The sequence below is a fragment of the Rhamphochromis sp. 'chilingali' genome (assembly GCF_963969265.1).
Source record: "Rhamphochromis sp. 'chilingali' genome assembly, chromosome: 8".
NCBI lineage: Eukaryota > Metazoa > Chordata > Actinopteri > Cichliformes > Cichlidae > Rhamphochromis > Rhamphochromis sp. 'chilingali'.
This window is the reverse complement of record NC_137935.1, coordinates 36,263,258-36,288,852: the sequence shown is the minus strand read 5'-3', so window position 1 is coordinate 36,288,852 and position 25,595 is coordinate 36,263,258. Positions and strand designations below refer to the sequence as shown.

Here is a 25,595-nt window from a genome sequence, read left to right as displayed (position 1 = left end):
CCCATTACGTCATAGCGCACTCGGTGCTTGCTTGGAAGTTTAGGGGGGGTTTTTCGCTGTAAAAAGAAGTTTTCTTCCCACGCACAACGGACACTAATGTTTTTGTCACTTTTTATGGAATCAAACTCAAAGTAAGGTCAGTACTTCCACGCTTTAAACGCTGCACGCTCATACTCTCTCCCGCACTCATATGATCCATTGTTGATCTGCACACAGCTGTTGTCACGAACGTCGCACTCGCTTACGTCACTGTCATGAGACATTCTCGCAAAAAAAAAAAATCACGATTTTAGTAATGCTGGGCAGACACTGTGCGATTTTTGGCCCATTTTGAGCCGATTTTTGAGTCGTGCGACCGTTTTGGCGATCGGCCCGATTTTGGCCTTCATCATGCGTCATGCATCGTGTATTATACGTGGGGTAACGAGAAGCGATTGACACCTCACGACGAGCTCCCGATCATCAATCGCTTGGTCGTGAGGGTGTCACCGCAGTTTCTCACACTGCGCACGCGCAAACACAAATGTCAGCGAAAAAGACTGCGCAGCACGGCAGTGCAGCGTGTGATCTGGACACAAGCGATGGAGGCACAACTTGTAGAACTTTGGAAAGCTCATCCGAGCCTTTTTGATGTGGCCTCACAAAATTATCACGACCACAACAACCGTGAAAATAGTTGGATCTACACTGCTGCTCAATCACAGCTGCCTGATCAATGTTTTTCATTAGCAATTTAGCAAAGTTGATGGCGGTGGTGTGCGTGTCTGTGTGAGTGAAAGACAGAGGGGGAGAGCGCGACAGGTTTTCTGTTATAACCTTCATTTTTATGGACGCACTCAGGATCTAATGTTCATTAGATTAACCACACTTATACAGACTGTATATAACAACCAACTCTAAAATGTTTGTTCACAGAGAAAAGACACAGGCAGACTACTCTAACGACATGTGATGTTACAACACTAGTGAAATATTAGTGTCATTTCATTCATTTCAAAGGTTTATTTGCATGACGCACAAACAGACACAATTGAAAGGTACAAATGTATTGTGCATGAAACGAATTCAAACGTGCTGCAGATGTGTGTCACAAGTTGAGCTGGCTGTAGGCTGTGGCACTTGGCCAGAGGTGGCACTGGTTGATTCGAGTCCATGTTAGCGCACACAAAGTAAACTGCTCGCTTTAGTTGTGAAGCAATCACGCTGAAACCGGAGAAATAAAACGTGCGAGGGGAACAATAACGACGACAAGAGTCTACCGATCGTTTACTCGTGCTGTCCTGTGAACAACATCGGCGTGGTGTTAATTGTTTGCTGTTTTCGCGATCGCGTCGCGCATGACGATATCACCAGGTAAACTCGCCACATTTTTAAACATTTTGTCGTTCAACAGCATCAAGACTGACGGAGTGTGTTTGAGATAACCTCACAAGTGTCACAGATGACACATTTGGCGTTTTTTTTGCCGGTTTGTCAGTAGCAGCTCCTGAAACGCAAGACTGCCACACATCTGTTCGACCAACGCCAGTTGATCTAAACGCCAGTAGATCTAAACGCCAGTAGATCTAAACGCCAGTAGATCTGGAACACCGGCTCTGCGTGGACGGACAGCTCTACCGTGACACTGGCACCACTCCGTGGTTATATTGACTGCACTCCAGATAAGAACCCGCTACACTCTTTTCTTATTCATTCACACTTTCTCCTTTAACATGAGTTTAACCTTGTAATATCAGTATGATGTCATAGCCGATATAACACCGTCACCCTCCGTCATTGCTTTAATTGGAATGTTTCTGTTTCTTTTTTTTTTTTTTGTCGCTCACTGTTCTCATGGTTTTTTTCCTTCTCTTTTCTTTCACTGCTGTGATCGCCTACTTCCCCACTCACCTATAAACACCCTCTATTTCTGCATATTCACACACCACGATCACGCAAAAAACATGCGCTCAACGGCAGCACATTTACAACAGCCTCACAGCACACACAGACTTATAGGACACACACGCAAGCCACGCTTGTTCATATTAGTGAATATACACACACATAGTCAGACTTATGGAGCCTCTCACCACACATTTTGTTTTCTCTTTCTATTTACAAACAAGTGATGTCTCCACATTTTCTTCGTCTAAACGAAACACCCAGCGTACATCATTAGACATACACACACAATTATGGGCACACTAAGGTTTGTCACATGGAATGTAAATAGAGCTGGTACCAGAGAAAAAATGTTAAAGATATTTAACCAGCTTAAAAAACTACAGGCAGATGTTGTTTTATTATAAGAGACTCACAGACCTGTCACAGGTTTAAACGAACTTAAAACACCTGAGTTTCCTAATGTGTTTGCAGCCTGTTATAATTCTAGACAAAGGGGAGTAGCAATTTTTATACATAAAAATGTTAATTTTATAGTACTCGATACAGTTATAGATCCAGAGAGTAGATTCCTTATTATTAAATTATCAGTATTTAACAAAAAGCTATGTATTGTAAGTATATATGGTCCAAATGTTGATGAATCCTCATTCTTCCACGGATTTTTTAGTGCACTCTATGAACACCTTGATTGCACACTTATTCTTGGAGACGACCTCAACCTTGGACTAAATGAAGAAATGGATAGGCCCAACACAACAGGAACTAAGCGCAATTGGCAGTCCACAAATATAATCGAACAGTATATGAGCAACTTTGGCCTTTGCGATGCATAGCGCTCCCTTCACTCCAACAGTAAGGAATATTCTTTCTTCTCACATGTCCATCACTCCTACTCTGGTCTAGATTATTTCCTAGTCAGCAGCTCACTGCTGAGTGATATTTCAGACACTGAGATTCACCCTATAGCTGTCAGCGATCATGCTCCTGTATCTTTAACACTAATACATAAGAAGAACGCTACACCAAGTAAAAACTGGAGATTCAATACATCGCTGCTCAAAGATGAAGACTTTATTAAATATTTTAAAGAGTGGACTTCATATTTAGACTTTAATGACACTCCCGGAACATCGGCTTCTGTTCTATGGGAAGCAGGGTAAGCTGTGATGAGAGGTAAAATAATTTCTTTCTCCATCCATCCATCCATCCATTCGCTACCGCTTATCCTTTTCAGGGTCGCGGGGGGCGCTGGAGCCAATCCCAGCTGTCATAGGGCGAGAGGCGGGGTACACCCTGGACAGGTCACCAGTCTGTCGCAGGGCTAACACACAAGGACAGACAACCATTCGCACTCACGTGCCACACCTAGTGGCAAATTGCCACACCTAGTGGCAATTTGGATTATCCAATTAACCTATCCCCACAAACTGCATGTCTTTGGACGGTGGGAGGAAGCCGGAGTACCCGGAGGGAACCCACGCAGACACGGGGAGAACATGCAAACTCCACACAGAAAGAACCCGGCCTGATGGTGGAATTGGACTCAGGACCTTCTTGCTGTGCGGCAACAGTGCTAACCACCGTGCTGCCCTATAATTTCTTTCTCATCACACAAAAAGAAAGAAGAAAACAAAAATATTAAGGAACTAGAAAAAAATAAATAAATAAAAAACAACTATATGTGCTGATAAAGATTTATCTGGAAACACAATATATGACCCTGGAAGAATAAACAACATTTTTAGGGATTTCTATGAAACTCTATATTCACCACAAATAAACCCATCTAAAAATGAAATTGATCAGTTTCTTGACAACGTAACTCTTCCAAAATTACTAGACAGTCAAGCAATGGCACTGGATTCGCCACTGACGCCAGGTGAACTCCAGGAAGCCCTGGTAAGTATGCCCAATAATAAGGCTCCAGGTTCAGATGGCTACCCTGCAGAATTCTACAAAGAATTCTGGACAATTTTGGCACCAGTATTCCACAGAATGTTGCAGGAAATCAAGGAAAGTGGCAGACTACCACCAAATATGAATTCTGCCAACATTAGTCTCCTGCTAAAACCAGGCAAAGACCCTTTATTTCCCTCAAGCTATCGTCCAATATCCCTTATAAATGCAGACCTCAAAATAATCTGCAAAGCCCTCTCAAAAAGATTAGAGAAGATAACCCCCTTTTTAATTCATCCTGACCAAACTGGTTTCATAAAAGGTAGGCACTCATCAACAAATGCACGTAGATTACTTAATTTAATAGACTACCCATACAGTAAAAACATTGAAACCACAATATTATCTCTAGATGCAGAAAAAGCGTTTCACAGAGTTAACTGGAAATTTTTATTCGCAACTTTACACAAATTTGGTTTTGGAAACTCTTTCATAAACTGGCTAAGAATATTATATAATTCACCAACAGCTTGTGTCAGAACAAATGACCAGACATCCTCCAGTTTCTGTCTCCTGAGGGGCACCAGACAGGGATGCCCACTCTCCCCCTCACTTTTTGCAATTTTTATCGAAACACTAGCAGCAGCATTTAGACAGGTTACAACAATTAAGGGCATAAAATGTAAGAACGTAGAACATAAAATCAGTCTCTATGCGGATGATTTGTTGCTTTTTCTCCAAAACTCACAAACCAACCTTTATTAGAGTAATTACCTCAGAAACTGGTTTTCAAGAGTTTCAGATTATTCAATTAACTGGTCAAAATCTACAGTTCTTCCAATTAACTGCTCCTTCCATAATTCTTCTTCTGCCCCACTACAATCTGGAAATATTAAATATTTAGGTATTAATGTCTCTCCTAAGCTTTCAGACTTAACTAAATTAAACCACATCCCACTTCTAAAGAAAGTAGAAGGCGATCTGACTAGATGGAAATCTCTACCCATATCACTCATGGGAAGGGTCGCCACTATAAAAATGATGATCTTGCCAAAAATAAATTACTTATTTTTAATGATCCCGAACAAACCATCACAAGATTGGTTCAGATCTCTGGATTCGCATATGGGCTGCCCTTGCTAGCAAGAAGTTCTGTGTGTTTCTCTTCTCTGAGTCTCTACTGAAGAAGTGCTTTAGAGTATATCTCTTAACACTATCCCTCAGTCATGTCTGTCCCGTCTGTAACAACTGAAAATAAAATAAAATAAATAATAACAACAAAGGTCGATCAAATGGACCAATACGGCAAGGTCGTGATGATCCATTTGGCAAAGTAAATCCACTGGATATCCTTGTTGGTCTTCAGACAACAATTCTGACGGCTAAAAAACCAAATGGGACAGACGAAAAAAAAGAAAAAAAGAAATTAGGGTGGGAAACTGCAAAAATGCCCCACCAGAGCAAGAGGCAGAGATGGGCCATCAGCAGCCCTCAACGGTAGGGAAGATTTGGGACCACACATCTCGGCGATACCATGCCAGCAGGAGGAGGGAGCCCAACTCCACCAGAGGTGGTCATTAATTTATTTAACCTTCATTGAGACTCAATGTCTCATTTACAAGAGAGACAAACAAAATAAAATAACAATAAAACAATAAAATAGGAATAAAATGACAAAAATAAAAATTATCTCATGTTTAAACAGTTACTGGAAAAACAAGAACAAATTCACAATTATGATTTCACAAAGGCATTTGTACATCTTTTAAACTCTGCAAGTGAAATCTACTGAGAGAGCTGTAAGTCTTTCTGTAATGTAATCCATGGAAACGGGGCAGAAAAGAAGAATGTCTTCTTTCCGAGTTCTGTACGAACTGATGCAACGCTCAATGTAATTAAGTCTTGAGACCACAAACTATGACTAAAATCTTTAAGTAACATGTAATAGGAGGGCAGTAAACCACAAATAGCAAGGCCAATAAGGACCAGTCAACCAGATAGAGTCCAAAAGATGGAGAGAATGAGCAGAGCTAGTTAGGAGGGGTAAAAAGGTGGTAGCAAGATGCCTTTTCCTTGGAGTGAAAGTGAAACACAAATTAGCAATGATTTTGGAAAAAAGGAAAAAGTTTATTTAACAGATGAGTAATATGTAGCTTACAGGAAAGATTATCACCAATCACAAACACCCAAGTATTTGTATGAGGTCACAGGTTCAATAGAAATGCCGGGTACAAGAGAGTGAAGTACTGCAGACATGCACTTTCTATTTCAGAACAACATGACCTTGGTTTTATTTGTATTTAAAACCAGTCAGAGCTGACACAGCTGTGACTGTATACAATCAAAAGCTAGCTGTGACTGTTCAGAAACCATCTTGATGGTATGAGCATTTGCCCTCCTAATGGAGGCATTGAACCAATTACAAAACTTACGAAAACATAGCCAATCGTCATTAGTCAGACTTTCTCGCAGTAGCCCACGTCTGGTTGCTCTTATGTAGGAGAATGGCCAATGGAAATATCTCCATGCTAAATTGGAATTGTAATACGACCCCAGTTAAATCACCCACAAACCTATTTGGCATACTAGTTTAAAAAAGTGTTAATAAGAGATGATTTATCTGGTGATTTGGGATTAAGGCTTTGAATATTTTGTTTAAAGTTTAAAGATAAACAGTGTGCCATCAGACGAAGAAGAAAGTCAGTCCCAATTAAAATCATTTATTTCATTAAAATGCAGTTCAGATAAAAGTCAAATTGGAGAAGGCTCTGCGCAGATAGTGGCCAATAGTAGCCAACCACAGCCATAGACTGATTTCCAAACAGGTTAATTACTTAGGTCCGTAATTTCAAACTGCGTAGGTGCAGATCTTCAAAACTTGAGCAGCTTCCCAAGACTTCTCTGGAACAGTCAGAATTCAATCATATCCATTTTGTTTTTTTTGTTTTTTTTGTTTTTTTAATCTGCTGGTGTATCACATACAGCCAGGGGCTGAGGGTTAGGCTAAATACCCCCCCAAAAAATGAAAGCATCATTATTAGACACTTGCATATAAAGTTTCTGGGAAACAAACAACTATAAGAACTAGTATTAAAGGCTGACAACAGAGAGAATGACAATGCTATCAGCTGTTGTTTGTGGGTTTATTTCTGACTTTTACAGTTTGATGCAGAGAATATCAAGTAAAGTTAGAGGCCACTTGTTTTTAAAGTTGTGTAAGGAATGGAGCGTGTGGAAGAGGATCCAAAGGCAGATTATGTTAAACAAAAAAAAACCTGATACTTCTATAGCACCATTCTATTCAGTTGAAAATTTAAACCATTTTCTACTGCAGACCTTACTCAGCCAGTCACACCTACATTCACACAGCACATTTATCATCTACACCTAAACGCATACTTTCTTGTGCTCATATGCCAAGTAGAGGCAATGGGCTCAGTATCTTGCCCGAGGTTACTTGAGTGTGTGGATTCCACCATTGGTAGATAACCCTCTCTATCACATGACCCACAGTTGCCCTTATGAAGCTTCCATATATATTTTATTGTAATGGTTGGATGTGACAGTGTAGTTGATGTGGGTTACAAAAGCTTTTCAACACAATCTAACCAGTGTCACTCAGGGAGAAAACACAGGAAATGTCAGTAATCACATCCAGTATAAAGTATGTAAGATTTGGCAGTGCTCTAGCTGACATTGTGATTTATAGTACTGGAGCTCCAGAAAGGGCTGCACTGTTTCAATTCCTGTTCACTTATTACACTTCAGACTTTCAGTACACCTCCAGGACCTCCTCTACAGAAATATTCAGATGATTATGCAGTAGGTTGAAAATATGTGTGATATGCAGGAGGAGAGTATTAGTAGAAGATTTTGTGGAATGGTCAGAGATATATCATCTGCTTTTGAATGGGTATAAGACCAGAGAAAGACCAACCTCCGAAAGAGTACAACTAGATGGTGCATGACTATCCTGAGACAGAATGTCAGTGTGGTGTACATAAGAGTACAAGTCCACAACGACAACAGACTGAACTAGACAATGAACAGATACAAGCAGTTAAGGAGCTGACTCTAAAGTTTTGAAGTTGAATGTTGCATTTGAAATTACATGATGATGCAGAAATTACATACAATCACAGAGTGAATAAGGTGATTGAGGAAGAAATACTGCATCATGACATAGTGACTCATGGGAAGCCTAAGCCTATTGCAGTGTAACAAAGGAAAGATTCGGTGTCACCAGATCCAGTTCAAACTACATTGTTTAGCAAAAGGGAAGTTTTGGTAATGGACTGGTTTTTATATAACGATTTTCTGCTCTACCTCAGCACTCAAAAAGGCTTTATACAAACTATTTTCTAAATGTCAGAAAATAGTGTTTTCTAACATTTACACACATTCACACTCCAGTGCATGCATTACAGGGGTTAGTATCTGGCTCAAGGATATTTGGTATGCACACTGAAGCATCCAGGAATCGAACCACCAAACTTCCAATTAGTAAATGACTTGCTCCATCCTCCTGGGCTACAATCACACCAATTTTTAAACCTAGTCTTTAAAGTCGACAAGGTGTCCATTTCCTGAATCAAAACTGGTGCGTCTTACACAGAAGAAGGGCCCATAAGCCAAAGGCTCTGCCTTATGGTATTATGGGTTGTTGTTGGGGTTTTCACTGTATTATTTTAGGGTTCTTTACCTTACAATATAAAGGATCTTTAGGGAACAGTTCTTGTGATTTGGCGCTATATAAAGGAAATTCTATTTCATTTATCAAAATTGGCAAAAATTACGGAAAGTAATAATAACTCAATTGCATATTCTATAAAGATTTATGGTTAAGGCGATTTAATGAATTTTAAATGTATCTAATTATAGTATGTTGTTTTTTTCCTGTAGCTCACTGCCCGTTGATCAGCCAAATCACTATGTTTAATCAGACATGCACTTGGAGAGCAATCATTATCCATACTCTATAGTCATTTATGAATATTTTACATTTGATCTGCAGATTTGGACCTTATTCATACAAAGAATATCCCAGGCTGACTTCAAGAAACATTGAAAGATGGTATTTGTTTCCTGAATCCCACAGTAAGAGTCTACTATCTTTTGATCAGTGAAATGAAAATCAATATCACTCCAGTTTTTGCTTCTCTTCATTGTTGTTGTTTTGCATTTTGTTTTAAATTTTGTTTATTTATTTATTTTACATTCTTATTATTTATTTATTTATTTTACTGTGAAACACTTTGTGATTTTTTTCGGTAAAAAGTGCTATATAAATACATTTTACTTAAGTTTTTGCACAAAAAGAGGCTGGAGAGATCGCTTGATTGTTGCAGGTTTCTCTGTATGTTATTTACACCTGACAGTGTAAAATACTTAGTGACAACTGCTGTTGTGATTTGGCGCTATAAAAACAAAGTGCTCTGAATTGAATTACCTAACGTCAATTGTTGATTTAATTAATAGATGTATTTAAGTTTTTAACCATCAAGATTAATCTGTTATTCCTTAACAATGCAGTAAAAAATATTTGCCTTGGGACTTACCAGTGATGTGATAGCTGACTTGACGGTTGAAGGCAGAGCTATCATCATCTCTAGTTATCAGCACAGCCACAACCTCTCCTGGGCGGTCACTCTCCTGAACAGAACCAAAGATGTGGTTCTCCATGAACCTGGGAGGGTTGTCATTGATGTCTGACAATGAAACTGTGACAGTGGTTGTACTGGAAAGAGTCAGGGTCTCCCCAAGGTCTGAGGCCACCACTGTAAAAGTGTACGAGGGGCTAGTTTCATGATCCAGGTCTTTGCGTGTAGTGATCCAACCAGTATTGCTGTCAATGCTAAAAGTGCTGACCAGTGTGTCTGAATCCTCTTTTAACTGGATTAATGAACCAAGTTTATATGTTACCTGGCCATTTGCTCCAGAATCTGGGTCTCTTGCTTGAACTTGAATGATTCTGGTTCCAACTGGCATTCCTTCCATAATGGTGGTATCATATGAGTTGGCCTCAAAAGCTGGTTTGTTGTCATTCAAATCCAATACCTTGACTTCAACTTCAACACAACTCACCGAATCAAGCTTAGCCTGTTGTGCCGTGGCAGTGACTTTGAAGTAGTATCCTTTGATCACCTCGTAGTCCAAAGGCTTATCAAGTTTGATCACTCCAGTATGCTTTTCCACCACAAACACACCATCGTGGTTGTTTTCACCAGCCTCTCCATTAACCAGGGCAAAAGTAGTAGAGAGTGATGTAAATTCAAGAGGAGCGTTGAGGTGAACTGTTCCTATGACTGAACCAATAAGAGTGTTCTCTGGTGTATTGAATAAATAATGATATTGGCTAAAGGATGGAATAAAAGTCTCTGGAGAAAGAACGTGGATATAGACAGATACTAGAGAGTGTCTGACTGGATTTCCTCCATCAACAGCCTTCACAAAGAAAGATAATACAGAATTTCTGAAATGGCTGAAACTGCCTTTAGTCACCATCCATCCATTGTCCGGGTCTATCTCCAAAATGTCTACCACTGGTACATTTGCCTCACTGTAAAGTGAATATGTCACTTTAGCATTAATGCCATGATCAGGATCATGGGCCTGAATCTGTGTCACCAAAAAACCTTGAGCCACATCAGATTTCACTGAAGCTCGATACTCTGTGGCACGGAAACAAGGTGCATTATCATTATCGTCCAATAGAGTAACTTGTACTGTACAGTAAGAGACTTGTCCACCTAAATCTTGGGCCGCCACTGTGAGAACAATGTCTTTGTTAGCTGGATCCTCACGATCAAGTTTTTCTGTGGTGTAGATCTGACCATTTGCATCGATGCTAAACTTGTCCTTACCAACATCATTCACAAAGGAATAAGTTATGAGCCCAAACTCTCCTGGGTCTGCATCTGTTGCCTTGACCTGAAATGAAAATTTTGATCACCCTTATCAATTCAGAAAAATACTTTATAGCTACTTAATATACTTAATGTTATTTCTTTTTAATGTATAATTTAATGAATCCTTACTGCACCTACCTGTATAACTTTGGTTCCCACAGCAGCATTCTCTCTTAGCTCCGCCTCATACATATTCTGTCCAAACACTGGACTATGCAGATTGGCCCTCCACACTTTTACATGAACCTGTGCAGTGCTGGTGAACACCCCATCAGATACTGAAACATTGAGACTATAGGCAGGCTCCATTCTTTGCTTACGGTGGCTGGACAGTGTGATTATCCCTGTCTTTTTTTCTATTGCAAAATTCCTTTTTTCATTTCCTGATAAAATACTGTACTCCAACTTGTCAAAATCTGAGCTGTCTGCATCAGATGCCTGGACACAGGTTATAAAGTGACCCCTTGTTGCCAACTCATTCACATATGCCTCATAGAGCAGCTGGTTGAAAACTGGAGGATTGTCATTTATGTCATTCAACATGACTGTCACAGACACTTCGCTACTCAGTGGTGGAAAACCATTATCAGTTGCCCTGACAATAAAGTCATATTTTTGGAGTAGTTCATGGTCTAGCATACGAGCTGTCAGGATTAATCCACTGCTACTGTCAATATGAAAGTACTCTGTATTATTACGTGAATTCGAGAAGATCTGGTAGCGGACAACATTGTTTTTCTCTGAATCTTTGTCTGTGGCAACTACTTGGAGTGCTGGCGTTCCAATCATGGCTGTTTCAGATAAAACTACCCTGTAGGTCATTTTCTGGAAGATAGGTGGATTATCGTTGACATCCTGGACAAACACATCTACATCAACCTCAGCATGGGCACCAGTAAGATAGTCTGTGGCTCTAACAGTCAGGTGGTAAGATGATGTTGCCTCAAAATCCAAAGCATGGATGACACTTATGACTCCGGTATCAAAACCAATGTCAAACTGTAGGGATGGATCTCCATCAACAATTGTGTAGATGATGCTTTGTCCTTCAGGGCTTGAGGCATTGATGCCAAGGATAGGTGTGTGCACAGCTACATCCTCATTCACAGCAACAGTATAAAATGATTTGGCAAAAACAGGCATGGCTTTGTTGACTACAGTGATGGGAAACTCTATTGTAGATGAAAGGGGTGGATAACCACTGTCTCTGGCATATATCACCATTCGGTATTCCACATTGGACAAATCAGACTCAAAAGACCTCTTGAGGCTGAGACTACCTGTCTGCCTGTTGATTTCAAAATGACCATGGTCATCTTTGAGATAGTAAGATACTTGCCCATTAATTCCTTTGTCACCATCTACTGCCATGACCCTGAAAATGGGTGATCCTGGTTCAGCTTCTACTTGAACAGCTGCATAATAAGGAAGTCCAACAAACACAGGGGCATTATCATTTATGTCTTCAACTTGGACTCTAACTATGACTCTAGCCACATGGAGAGGGTCATGCTCCTTTCTTGCCTCAACCACCAGTTCATAGAACTCTTGCTCTTCACGGTCAAATGCTATACCTGTGGTCTCGATGACTCCAGATGTTGGGCGAATTTTGAAATGTGTACCAGCATTCAACAAGTTGTACTTTAGTGGTTCATTCAGACGGTTTCCAATAGCATTGACCACAGCTACCTTTGTGATATTCAATATATTCTCTTTAATAGATGAAGAGTAAATACTGTGGGTGAAGCTGAGACCAGAGTCTAGAGCTTCTCTGACAACTATAGTCACCAAAGCCATGCTAGAGAATTTACCATCTGAAACTCTGACACTGAAGCGGAAACGCTCTTTGGAAAAGTTGTTGTTTTTGACTACAATAATTCCACTTGAAGGTTTGATGGCAAAGTGCTGCAGTTCTCCATCAGTCAGAGAGTATATAAGCTCTGTAGTGATGTTTTTGTCAGGGTCTGCAGCTGAAACCTGAAGTGCTTCAACTCCAACATAAGTGGGGAGTAACAGGACTGTTTCATAAGAACTCTGGGTGAAGCGAGGTGGGGAATCATTTGTGTCAATCACTTGTATTGTGACCTCAGTTGGACTTTCTGCTGTCAACTGTGGCGTTCCGTTGTCTCTCACATGTACGTGGAAATGAAAGATAGTAAAGGTTTCATAATCTAAATTAGCAATAGTTCTGATGGAGCCAGTTCCTGAGTCCACGGTGAAGAACATTTTTGCTGTGTCTTCAATAATCTGGTATACCAGCAGTGCATTTTGGTTACGGTCAGCATCAGTGGCTTTTATTACTAGAGGTGAACCATCTAAGTTTAAGACTACACTGTTAATTGGTGCTGCCTCACTAATACTCCCATGGTAGTGAAGCTCCTGGAACACTGGTGGGTTGTCATTATCATCCACTACCTGGATTAACAGAGTAGCATTGGAGGCCATGCCAGCCATGTTAATAGCCTGGACTATCAGTGTGTAAGAAGTTGTAGTCTCATAGTCAAGCGATTTTTGAGTAGTAATCACTCCACTATACTGATTTATCTGAAAAACATGATTGGTATTGCCCTGCTTGATGTCATAATTGAGGGTGGACTGGCTGACAGCACTGACTGTACTGACAGAGGTCCCAACCAATGCATTCTCCATGATTTCAGTCTGATACTCAGGTTGAGGGAACTTTGGACCAGCATTATCAGATAGAGTGACAGCAATCCGCACTATTGTGGTAGTGGAAAGTGGGGGGGAGCCACTGTCAATTACTCTGACAGTGAGAATATAATGGCCTATGCTGGATAGGTCCAGCTCATGCGCAACAGTGATGACACCCAAAACTGGCTCAACTTGGAATGTATTTCCACTGTTGCCTGTTGAAGAGAAAAAAAACAAAAAAAAAAACAAAAAAACCCAATAATAGTCAAAATATCAAATTAACGTTCCAACCATGTACATATGTAGGAGCAAGTACTCAGTTGCCATAGCGTACCTGCTTCAATAGAGTAGTGTAGCTCTGCATTCTCGCCTTTATCTTTGTCTAGGGCAGTTACCTGGACTACAGCTGATCCCACTGCTGCTGACTCATATACTGAGCCTTCATACAGAGCACTGGTAAAAATTGGTACGTGGTCATTTACATCTTCCACTTCTATTAGTACACGGACCAAATCTTTTCTGTATGGGAATTCTTGATCCTTTACCTGTGGAGAAAATGATTAAACAAACCTAAATATTTTCTTTAATGATATATATAGGATGAAGATATATGATAAGGTCAAAATAATGTCTACAAAAACAAGCCATTAGACTAGAACTGTTACTCCCTCACTTTCCTTAACCACACATATTTCTCCCGTGTTATGTAGTAGTTTAAAAATTAGATATGTAACTTCTAATGATGCAGTGAGATGTGGATACTGGTTTACTGAATGGTGTAATTTGTAAACCATGTAATTAGTCTGCTGATGTCACCAAAAGGTAGTCCAGCCCAAACAGAGGATTACTGTGTGCTTGCATAATTAAAACAGGAAAACTATCTGTATGATGAATACAATTCTATGATACAGACTTTTAGACCAAAAATAACTCATAGATTAAAGTATATCTTACAGTCACAGTGAGAATGTGTCGTGAACAGGCCTCATGGTCAAGCCTCTGAGTAGTGTAGATAGTGCCCTGGGTGGGATGAATGCGGAACAGACCCATGGTGTTTGGGTCTATGGAACTCTGCAGAGAGTAGGTCAACTGTTGATGCTTATCACGGTCAGATGCCTGAACCTGGACCACTTCAGTGTCAGGTGGTGTATCTTCAGAAACAACGACATCATAAGTTGGTTGGAAGAAGATGGGAGCATTGTCATTGCTGTCCATAACAGTAATGTGAATCTGGAACATGAGGGACATTAAAAAGAGAAAAAGGAAAGAAAGAAAGAACACACTTTAAAATTATAGATATAAACTGTTCATCTTAATGACGTCTTCAGAGTTATATAACTCAGAATTAAAGATTTTGCAACTAAACTAAAGCTTGTCAGTTCAAAATTGTTTTTTGAAACACACCACCCTCCACAACAGAATTTTTGAAAGCTGCATATTAGTGGTTTTTGAGTTGAATCTTAAGCACACAATTTTTCCCTTAAATTATCTCCAAATATAATGGCATCATGTGTGCGTGCATGATGCACGCATGACTAGCAGATTAAGCAGACATGGTGCATGACATACAGTTTACACGAGGCAATTTTATTTCTTATATGAATGTTATTTATTTTAACTGACATAAAGAGGATTTTACAAGTGATAATAATAACAACTGTACTGCATTAAAACATTCAAAACCTCTCTGGGTACATCTCAGGCCCTCTAAAGTACGGAGGCATATGTGCTTTGCTCAAATGAGCAGCAATCAGCAGTAATCAACCAAAGTAATTGTTAGTAAAAACTTGAGGAGATGAACAATTTAAACTGGTCTTATTTCCTGAAAAACATCAAAAAATGTCTTGATGCATGCTCAATCACCCAGGTAAGGAAATCACAGAAAGCTGACTCTGTTCACCTGGACATAGGAGAAATAAGTAGGAGAAATGTTTCATTACTCTTTTAAGTGATTTTTTCAATCTCAGCTGACTGCAGGTTTCCTCAGCCTTATAAACAGTACATTCGCATAATAACCAAACCTAGCACCACTGATTAACAATGGGTCATGAGGTCAGTTTCATGATTGTTAATATGCAAATTGTCATGACCATTGATCAATGACCATGAGTACTATTTACAAAGAGTTGGGGAATAGCTCACAGCATTGTATGATAGTGAAAGAGGTACACTTAGGCCCCCTCCTTGATTTAGAGATGGTCTTTCTCTTTTCACATGAATGGCCTCTTGGCAGCTGACCATGTCAGAAGCTTGCCAATCCTGGCAAAAACTAAGAACAGGGGCCCCAGCAGGCCATCTCCCAAGCCACCGTGAGCAGCCCCAAGAATCACCAAGTACCCACTTCCAGGGGGAGGCAGCAATGGCCTGCAGGGAGCGGTAGGGAGGGGAGTTACATCTCGGTCTTCTTTAGCACTAATGATGCTTGTAATAAATGTAGCCTATTTGCAGCTCTGGAGGTCAGGATCAATAAATTGAAGACTCAAATTCGCACCCTTGAAAAACCTGTAGCTTAGCCAGGCCCCTGTAGCCAGTGCAGCCGAAGGTAGCGTGGCTCCTGCCAGCTGTCTCCCAGCAGATTGTCCCCAGTAGCTGGGAAAACAGGATGGCTGGGTGACGGTGAGGAGGAAGCGCAGTCCTAAACAGAAGCCCATGGTACACCACCAACCTGTTCATGTGTTTAACTGCTTTTCCCCACTTGGCAACACTCCTGTCTGTTCTTAGACATGTGAAGCTAGAGACACCACCAACCATAGTTAATTGTCTTCCAGGTGCCAGAGCAGGCGACACTGAGGGAAATTTAAATCTGCTGGCTAAGGGTAAACATAAATTCAGTAAAATTATAATTCAAGTAGGCAGTAATGACACCCGGTTACGTCAATTGGAGGTCACTAAAAGCAGACTAATTAATGTAATAGATGTAATGTAATAGATTATCGCTCCAACTACAAATTCGAAAGTTGTCTCTTTAGACGCAGAGAATTTGACTGGGTAAATTGGAAAATTTTTTAGCAGTTTAAAGCAAATTTGGATTTGGCTCATTCTTCATAAATTGAGTCAAAATACTGTACAGCTCTCCGGATGCATCTGTTAGGACAAATTATGTAACATCCCAAAGCTTCAATCCAAAGAAAGGCACCAGACAAGGCTGCCCACTTTTCCCCTCACTTTTTGTCATTTTCATTGAACCATCAGCAGCAGCAAACTCCCAAAATGTAGCCTGATGGTGCATTACTTTTCCTTAAAAACAGCCAATTGATAATTCAGCCTGGGCAGCACGGTGGCTACACTGATTCTTTGTGTTTTTGATGATGTTCAGTTTGTCACTGGTTCATTAGTATTTTTTTTCCTTCTTTACTCACGAGTTTGCATGTGTGGAGTTTGTGTGGAGTTTGCATGTTCTCCCCATGTTTGCGTGGGTACTCCGGCTTCCTCCCACAAGCGCGAACTCAGAAGAGGGAGCAGTTAAGATAGTTTGGGTGGGCTAGGGCTGTGGCTTGCCTCAGACATAGGCAATTTGTATATTTGTTTGTGAACCTCCATCTGTTTTGTCTTTCAGGATGCATCAGTGGGGGTCATGAGACTGAGTACTGGGCCTTGTCCCCTGTGTCAATCCAGATGGTTGATGTGGACATCACTATAAATACCTCGGAGTACACATAGATAAACACAATAAACTGGACTGGGTTAAAAACACCACTGCACTATACAGGACGGGCCAGAGTCGTCTCTATTTTCTGAGACAGGAGCACGTTCAGTAAGAGACTGAGATTACCCAAAAGCGATTTATATACACTCAACAAAAATATAAACGCAACACCTTTGTTACTGCTCCCATTCCCCATGGGATGGACGTAGAGACCTAAAATTCATTCCAGATACACAATATAACCATCCCTCCCAAACAGTGGTCACAAATCAGTCCAAATGTGTGGTAGTGGGCACATCTGCTATATTGAGATAATCCATCCCACCTCACAGGTGTGCCACATCAGGATGCTGATCTGACATCATGAGTAGTGCACAGGTGTACCTCAGACTGCTCACAACAAAAGGCCACCCTGGAATGTGCAGTTTTGTCTCACAGCAAAATGCCACAGATGCCACAAGCAATGAGGGAGCGTGCAATTGGCATGCTGACAGCAGGAATGTCAACCAGATCTGTCGCCCGTGCATTGAATGTTCATTTCTCAACCATAAGCTGTCTCCACAGGCGTTTCAGAGAATATGGCAGCACATCCAACCGGCCTCACAACCGCAGACCTCGTGTAACCACACCAGCCCAGGACCTCCACATCCAGCAGGTTCACCTCCAAGATCGTCTGAGACCAGCCACCCAGACAGCTGCTGGAACAATTGGTTTGCACAACCAAACAATTTCTGCACAAACTGTCAGAAACCGTCTCAGGGACGCTCAACTGCATGCCCGTCGTCCTCATCGGGGTCTTGACCTGACTCCAGCTCGTCGCCGTAACAGACTTGTGTGGGCAAATGCTCACATTCGATGGCGTCTGGCACGTTGGAGAGGTGTGCGCTTCACGGATGAATCATGGTTCACATTGTTCAGGGCAGATGGCAGCTGAGAATGTCCCAGTTCTTGCATGGCCAGCATACTCACCGGACATGTCACCCATTGAGCATGTTCGGGATGTGCTTGACCGGCGTATACGACAGCGTGTACCAGTTCCCACGAATATCCAACAACCTCGCACAGCCATTGAAGTGGAGTGGACCAACATTCCACAGGCCACAATTGACAATCTGATAGACTCCATGCGACGATGTGTTGCACTGCATGAGGCAAATGGTGGTCACACCAGATACTGACCGGTTCTGGGTCCCCAGACTTCCAATAGCGCAAAAAACTGCACATTCCAAGGTGGCCTTTTGTTGTGGGCAGTCTGAGGTACACCTGTGCACTACTCATGATGTCAGATCAGCATCCTGATGTGGCACACCTGTGAGGTGGGATGGATTATCTCAATATAGCAGATGTGCCCACTACCACACATTTGGACTGATTTGTGACCACTGTTTGGGAGAGATGGTTATATTGTGTATCTGGAATGAATTTTAGGTCTCTACGTCCATCCCATGGGGAATGGGAGCAGTAACAAAGGTGTTGCGTTTATATTTTTGTTGAGTGTATATTAAAGCAGTGGTTCTCAAACTTTTCACAATGAGTACCGCCTCATAAAATATATGGCTCTTCCAGTACCACCCTTATGACTGACATTAATGTACAGTAATAAAGGCCTATTTAATACCACATACAGTTTACACGAGGCAATTCTATTTCTTATATGAATGTTATTTATTTTAACTGACATAAAGAGGATTTTACAAGTGATAATAATAACAACTGTACTGCATTAAAACATTCACAACCTTTCTGGGTACATCTCAGGCCCTCTAAAGTACGGAGGCCTATCTCCCTCACCACACTCCCTGCCGGTGGCTGATGCCCTCAGACGTTGGTGTGTTGGTGGTCCTTGTCGTCTGGGGCTGGGCGCTCATGTATGTACCGGCTCACTCCTGGTGGCCGATTGGCGGGGCCGGGTGCCTGTGGCCCGGCTGGTCTCCTTCCGGGGGGTGGGATGCCCTCAGGCCTCTGGGCCTGAAGCTCGGTCCTCTCTGGCACAGCTGGCTGCCGGCAGAGCCCGCGGGCACGCCACTGCAACCCCCTCTGGCCTCTGCTCCGTAGCTGCGGGGTGACCTCTCCTTTGGGGCTCTACTCAGCTCTTCCCAGGAGGGTGGCACGGTTCCCCCCCCCTTTGGTGGTCCTCCTCGGGTCCTTGTACTCTGGGGCCTCTGGATATCTGGGGCCTGGATCTCCTCCATACCTGCTTCATACCCTGGTGGACGGGGCTATGGCTCCCCCCACTCCCTAGCAGATCGTTACATGGAGAAACCTTTGGAATACAAGCATGCTGATCCACACAGGTGTGCACACAGGTGTACACACGGGTGTTCACAGACGCGGACTACACCTTTCTTGGCTGCTGCCTCAAAGCACATTGTGCGCTGTCTATCTTGCGTGCTGCACAATATCGTTTATTATTTAGTATCTACTGTTATCTACTGCTAGCTAGTTTATTGTGATGGTGCTGTTTTTTTATTATGTTGCTCTTGTGTTGTTTGCTTTCTCTTCTGTTTTTTTCTCCATACAGGTGATCCAGGTGCTTTGTTTGTTTTTCTTTTTTTCTTTCTTTCTTCCCCCCCCTTCTCACCGTCTCTTCTCCCCTTTGGTTTTCTTTCTCTCCCTCTCTTTCTTTCATTCTTTCTCCCTGTCCTATCCCCCAGTCATGTCTGTCCCGTTTGTAGCAACTGAAAATAAAATAAATTCATAATTATAATAAAGGTCAATCAAATGGACCAATATGGCAAGACCATGATGATCCACTTGGTAAAATAAATCCGCTTGGCTTCTTTCTTGGCCTTAAGACAACAATTCTGATGGCTAAAGATCCAAACGGGACACAAAAAAATAAATAAATAAATAAATAAATAAAACATTCACAACAGGTGGGATATCCAATCTTTAAGTGATGACCTGATGAAACCTGCTTCCCGGTCCAAACTACGCTACATTTATTATGGCTGTTGTGTTTTTACCATGTTTTAATGCTTTATATTTTGTTCTATTTAATCTGAACAAGCCCCTAAAAAAGTCAGTGATCACTGCTGGGCTCTCTCGGTTTTTATCTTCACTATTCCTTTTAAAGCTCAGTTTTCAAAACCTTACAATGTAACTACAGCCCAGCCCATGCAGCAGTATATTAATGACTAAACTTATATTGCAGTTGTTCTCCTGACTGAAGTTTGGTCTGTTAACAGCACCCTGCCATGCAATTACATTTGTTCCTAACCATCGGGAACCCTCACTGAGTGGAAAAAAAGTTAGTATTCATCCTCCAGCTTCACTGTGTTTATATTATGCCATAACCACAGTTGTGTAGCTAGCCACTACGCAGCACATCATTATATACCAGCTAGCCAAACTTCAGTAACCCTACAAACGCCACTGCTGTTTAGTTTTCTGTCTTCATTTGTGCCGGAAGTGATAGCAGAGCTGTACTGTACGTTTTAATTTTTGCTGTGGCGATTAAGCTGCCGGATTTTTGGCTTCATGACCCTCCTTCATGGTTTGTGCACGTCGAAACTCAGTTTGCTCTTCGTGGCATTTTGGCCAACGACACAAAATACCATCATGTGTTGCTGGATCTGTTGTTCACCCACCGTGTGATGACCCTCCTCTGGGATCCCCCACCCAAGGGAAATACATCACTCACAAGGGCTGCTGCTGTGGTGCTACTCCCTCTCCAATGCAGAGCAGGCGAGAAACTCCTCTCTCTCGGGCCTGGGTGATGGTACTGGACTCGAGGTCACGGAGAGCACGTCGTCCTTGCTAGGAACGGATGACGGTGGATTCCTCTTCACTCACGTCTTCCTACAACAGTTGCCGGTGCGAGCTGGCCTCGCCAACTCCCCGCTGCTGGCCGCGAAGGATTACCACTCACTTGCAGAAGAAGTGAATCGCATTCTCCTGGATACTAGGAGCTTCGGCATCCAGGCAAAAGTTCCAGACTCACCGATGGCATCTCCCGCGCCCCCACCGATTCTCCCGGGGGCCTCAAACTCATCAGTGGTGGCCAGTGTTGGGAAGGTTACTTTTAAAATGTATTCCATTACAGAATACAGAATACATGCCCCAAAATGTATTCTATAAGCCGAAAAGTAGCTTTACTTTGTTGTGTGGGTCAACTTTTCTTGCGAGAGACAGAGAGAGGCGTTGAAAGGCTGCTCCAACAGAACTTATTGTTTTCGGAGGAAAACACAAACACGGTGTACAGTCGAGTCTTAATAGCTTACTTACAACTGGGCTCGTCAGGCACTCTTCTTGGCTGAAGTGGTTATTAGAATATTCTTTATTGTCATTGTCACAAGTACAATGAAATTGAAAGATGTTATTATATTTACATGCTTCCAGCTCCCGTTTTTCCTCGATGACAACTCGTACCTTTCCACTCCCCTTTTTCTCCCTCCTCGCGCTCACAGACCCATAACGTGTATGGCAGTCCATTCTCCCTGCAACACAGACTACACTGCCCATGATGCTACATTCTTTAGAGCTATGCTTGTAGTATTCTGCCTGTTAGCTTAGCACAACAACAACAACAACAACGAAAAGGCGCTCTCTCACCCAGGAAACACACAGTCGCAGAGAGAGAGAGCCTGGAGCCTGGGGCTCGCTCGGGCCTCTTCGGAGGTGGGGTGCCCTCGGCCTCTCGGCCTGGGGCTCGGTCACTCAGGCACGGCTGGCTGCCGGCGGAGCTCACGGGCGCATCACTGCAACTCCCCCTGGCTTCTGCTCCGCGGCTGCTGAGTGAGCCCTCATCTGGGACTCTCCTCAGCTCTTTCTGGGACAGTGGCGCGGCTGCCCCTCTGTTGGTCTTCCTTGGTCTCTTGTGTTCTGGGGGCCTCTGGATGTCTGGAGTTTTGATCTCCTCCATACCTGCTTCATACCCTGGAGGACGGGGCTGTGGACCCCCCACACCCTCTAGCAGATCATTACATGAAGGAACCTTTTAAAAAAAAAAAAAAAAACAAGCGCGTCCATGCTCACAGGTGTACACACGGGTGATCACACCCACAAACTACACCCTTTTTGGCTCCTACCTCAAAGCACACTGTGTTCTGTTGATCTTATGTGCTGCACAATAATGTTTAATATTTAGTATTTACTGTCATATTCCCATATATCATTGTGATGTTGTTTATTCTATTACTCTTGTTCTCTTCTGCTTGTTTTCTTTTTTCTTTCTCAGCAGGTGATCCAGGTGATTGATATATGCATTTTTTTCTTTCTTTTTTTTCTGCTCATTCTGTTGGTTTTTGTCTTTTGCCCTTCTCCCCCGTCTCTCTTCTCAGCTGTTTCTCTTTCCCTCTTTCTTTCTCCCCTTCTTTTCCCCAGTCAAGTCTGTCCCGTATTCAGTAAGTGAAAATAAAATGAACAATAAAAGGTGAATCAAATGGACCATTACGGCAAAGCTGGGATGGTCAATTTGGTAAAGTAAATCCGTTGGGCATCTTTCTTTGCCTTTAGACAACAATTCTGATGGCAAAAGAGCCAAACGGGACAGGCAAAAAAAAAAAAAAAAAAAAAGAATACCACCTTTTTAAACGGTAACTGTAACGGAATACAGTTACTCATATTTTGTATTTTAAATACGTAACGGCGGTACATGTATTCCGTTACTCCCCAACACTGGTGGTGGCTGAGATCGCAGCACGGTGGCACCGTGGAAAAGGGCTGTGTTTTTACAATCATTGTGACAGCGCCATGCCGCTTTTGCACGGAAACAAATCCGCCAGCGCTCCATAGAGGCCGCGACTGCTGGAAAGGTTACTCTTTATAGAGGAGTCATGCTCGGGGAAACGTTTGCTGGTCGACTCCAGCTCCCAGAAGGGCCTCAGGAACGCTCGTGTTGTCTTTGCATATATATTGCGTATATTATTTAATTTTTTTTTTTTTAATTGGGGATTTCCCGCACACCACCAGAGAGAGCCCGCATACCACACTTCGAGAAAGACTATATTAGGGCTATTTCTTATGTTTTATAAACGTTGTAAGTAGAGCTGGGTGATATGAGATTTTTTCATATCACGATGTTTTTTTCATTTCAGGCGATAACGATATCTATCACGATATAAGCCAAATAACTATATTTGTAAGATTTAAATGTGCCGTTGCTCACAAGTAAAATGTGAAATAATCAGCAGCTTGTTTTTATTTAAATATTTATTTCCCATAATAAGTTCAACAGGGTAGATGTACTTAAGGAACATGAGACCTTTTCAGATAAATAAAGGCAAATATTGCAAACTACACAAAAGGCAGCCGCTAAAGCGTTTAAGTTTCAAAATAGAACAAACGAAACAGACTAAATTGTCAATTCCACTTAGAAACAAAATATTAATTCTAAAAATAAATCTTAGTTTGTTTTACAGAAGAACAGACAAAACTGACTAACTTTTGTCAATATCAAATAAACTGAGAACTAAAAGGAAATTCTCAATCTCTCCTTGTTGTATAGCTTAGCTTTTCAAACAGTTTTAACAGTTACTTTAGTCTGACAAAAGCCGAATGACGAATTAGCGCTTCCAGTCAGAGACTGAGGCTACGTCCACACGTACACGGGTATTTTTGAAAACGGAGATTTTCCGTTTCCGTTTTAAAAAAATAATCCCGTCCACACATAAAGGGAGAAATGAAGGAAAACGCTGCTATGAACATGCCAAAGCAGCAGGTGGCGCTAGATTCCTAACCGTGCAGAAATGTTGGCCAATCAGAAGTCTAGAAGCCTCGGTGGGAAAAAGTAAACAAAGCTGGGGCATAGAAGCAGAACCGAGTCGTATGTGTGGAGGGACAGTAACTGTGTGTATATGTAAGCATTTAAACACTGCAGAGAGTAGAATTAACAGTAACAGTATTGTAGAAATTCATTTCACCGAAACAATAACGTGGCACACAGTGTGACGCATGCACCAGTTTATTGTATTTCCAGACTTGCTTTCGGCACAATTTACAGTGCACGCTACTCTGTTTTTTGTCAGACTTGAAATAGCCGAAATACCTTCACACTACGGAACTTCTATGGCTCTTCCGTTCGACAATCTCTCCGGCATTGGAACCATCATCTGTTTTCTCTTCGGTCACGCTCGGTTGATTTTTCTAGTCGGCACACTCATTTCCTCCATTATGCGCTGGCTCCATTACCCGCTGGCTGCTTCCCAAACAAACACACGTGCGGCTTGGCACTTGTGCTGTACGTAACAAGTCACGCGACGTGACGCTGCGGCTGTGATTGGTTCGGCTCTGCGCTACTTAATTTGGATCGGCAGACCTTTTTTTTTTTTTTTTTTTTTTTTTTTTTTTAAGAGGACAAGAGCGGCGAGGTCTATCGCGATAGCTTAATTTCTCTATCGAGTAAAAGTTATATCGCGATACATATCGTTATCGTTCTATCGCCCAGCTCTAGTTGTAAGATATTGTATTATTTAATTTGTTCAGTCTGTTATTGTTATTGTCTTGGAGCAACTGTAACCCACATAATTTCCTCGGGTATAATTAAAGTATTCTGATTCTGACCCTTGTTTCTGCCTGTAGTACTGACCGTTGTATGTGAAATATATGGAATGAAGACAAAGTTCCTAAAGCAAACACACTTGGTTGGTGCTAAGTGTGGTCCTGTTCCTTAGGTTGGGGTCATCCTGTAATCTCTTAAAAACTACTTCTACTGCTTTAGTGACTGGAAGACAAGTGAAGAGAGATGTAACATCATACGAGACCATTGTTTCATCTGCCTCCATGATGACATCGCTCACCCTTCTCAACAAAATCCAAGGTGTTCTGGATGTGGTGTTTAGAGCTGCCTACCAATGGGTTGAGGATCAAAACTAAAAACCTTGAGATGTTATAGGTGACCGAGTTGAGCATACAGACAATTGGTCTTAAAGGTACAAACTGTTTATTAGCAAGAGAAGCCTACAGAGAGTCTATGGTGCTCCTCTTGGGAAAGCAAATGGGTTTGACACAACAAAGCATTCAGACCAGATTCTTTGGTTGTGGTCTGAAGGGGTGTTGCACCAAGAACCTCCTTGGGATTGGTTTGGTCAATAGGAAATGGTTGCAGTTACCTGTTGTTTGCATGGAAGATGCTGATTTGTCCACAAATACTTACCATTTACTCTATGAGCTTAAGTACCCGGGCCTCCACCAGATATTCCTAGTCTGTTTTCCAGGTATATCTGGCATTCTTCCTAGCCTACTGACCCAATTCATCACTAGATAGTCATGAGTTGACAGCTCTTTCTCCTTATCCAAATGTCCAAAACAAATGACCTCAGATCAGATAATATATATTTAAAAAAAAAACAGATCACTGAAATTTGGCATAAGGTGCTATGATACCAAGTACACCACTTTAGATTCAAACATGGTGTTTTTTATGGCCAACCCATACCTATGACGGAAGTCCAATAAAAAAAAAAAAAACACAACACTGGTTTATCAGGCTATTCCTCCCAAGCACACCTTTCCAGCTCCATATTTGCACACATGAGTGAAAAAATCTCTTGGGAGAACTATGAATTCCCCAGACAGACTAACTAAAGACTCAAAGAAGGCTGGGAATTCTGAACTATTGTTCTGGGCATGGACAGAGGTAATGTGGTGGTGGTCTTTAGCCAGGG

The 25,595-nt window shown here is 41.9% G+C and overlaps 1 protein-coding gene across 10 annotated transcripts in view; it reads right to left on the bottom strand.

The window, feature by feature from the left end:
- fat3a (FAT atypical cadherin 3a) overlaps positions 1-25,595 on the bottom strand; it is a 179,958-nt gene that overhangs the window by 58,725 nt on the left and 95,638 nt on the right. For 8 of the 10 annotated variants that reach the window (XR_013972387.1, XM_080888385.1, XM_080888388.1 and 5 more), the window contains 4 exons: positions 14,298-14,573; positions 13,678-13,888; positions 10,830-13,558; positions 9,342-10,713 (listed from right to left, as the gene is read on the bottom strand). Coding sequence is in view for 9 of the 10 variants with exons in the window: in XM_080888385.1 (XP_080744511.1) it covers positions 9,342-10,713; positions 10,830-13,558; positions 13,678-13,888; positions 14,298-14,573 (4,588 nt within the window). In the remaining variant the exon portion in view is untranslated. Of the gene's footprint in view, positions 1-9,341; positions 10,714-10,829; positions 13,559-13,677; positions 13,889-14,297; positions 14,574-18,800; positions 19,228-21,543; positions 21,926-25,595 lie in introns of those variants that run through there. The other 2 variants (XM_080888394.1, XM_080888393.1) reach the window with 2 other exon arrangements.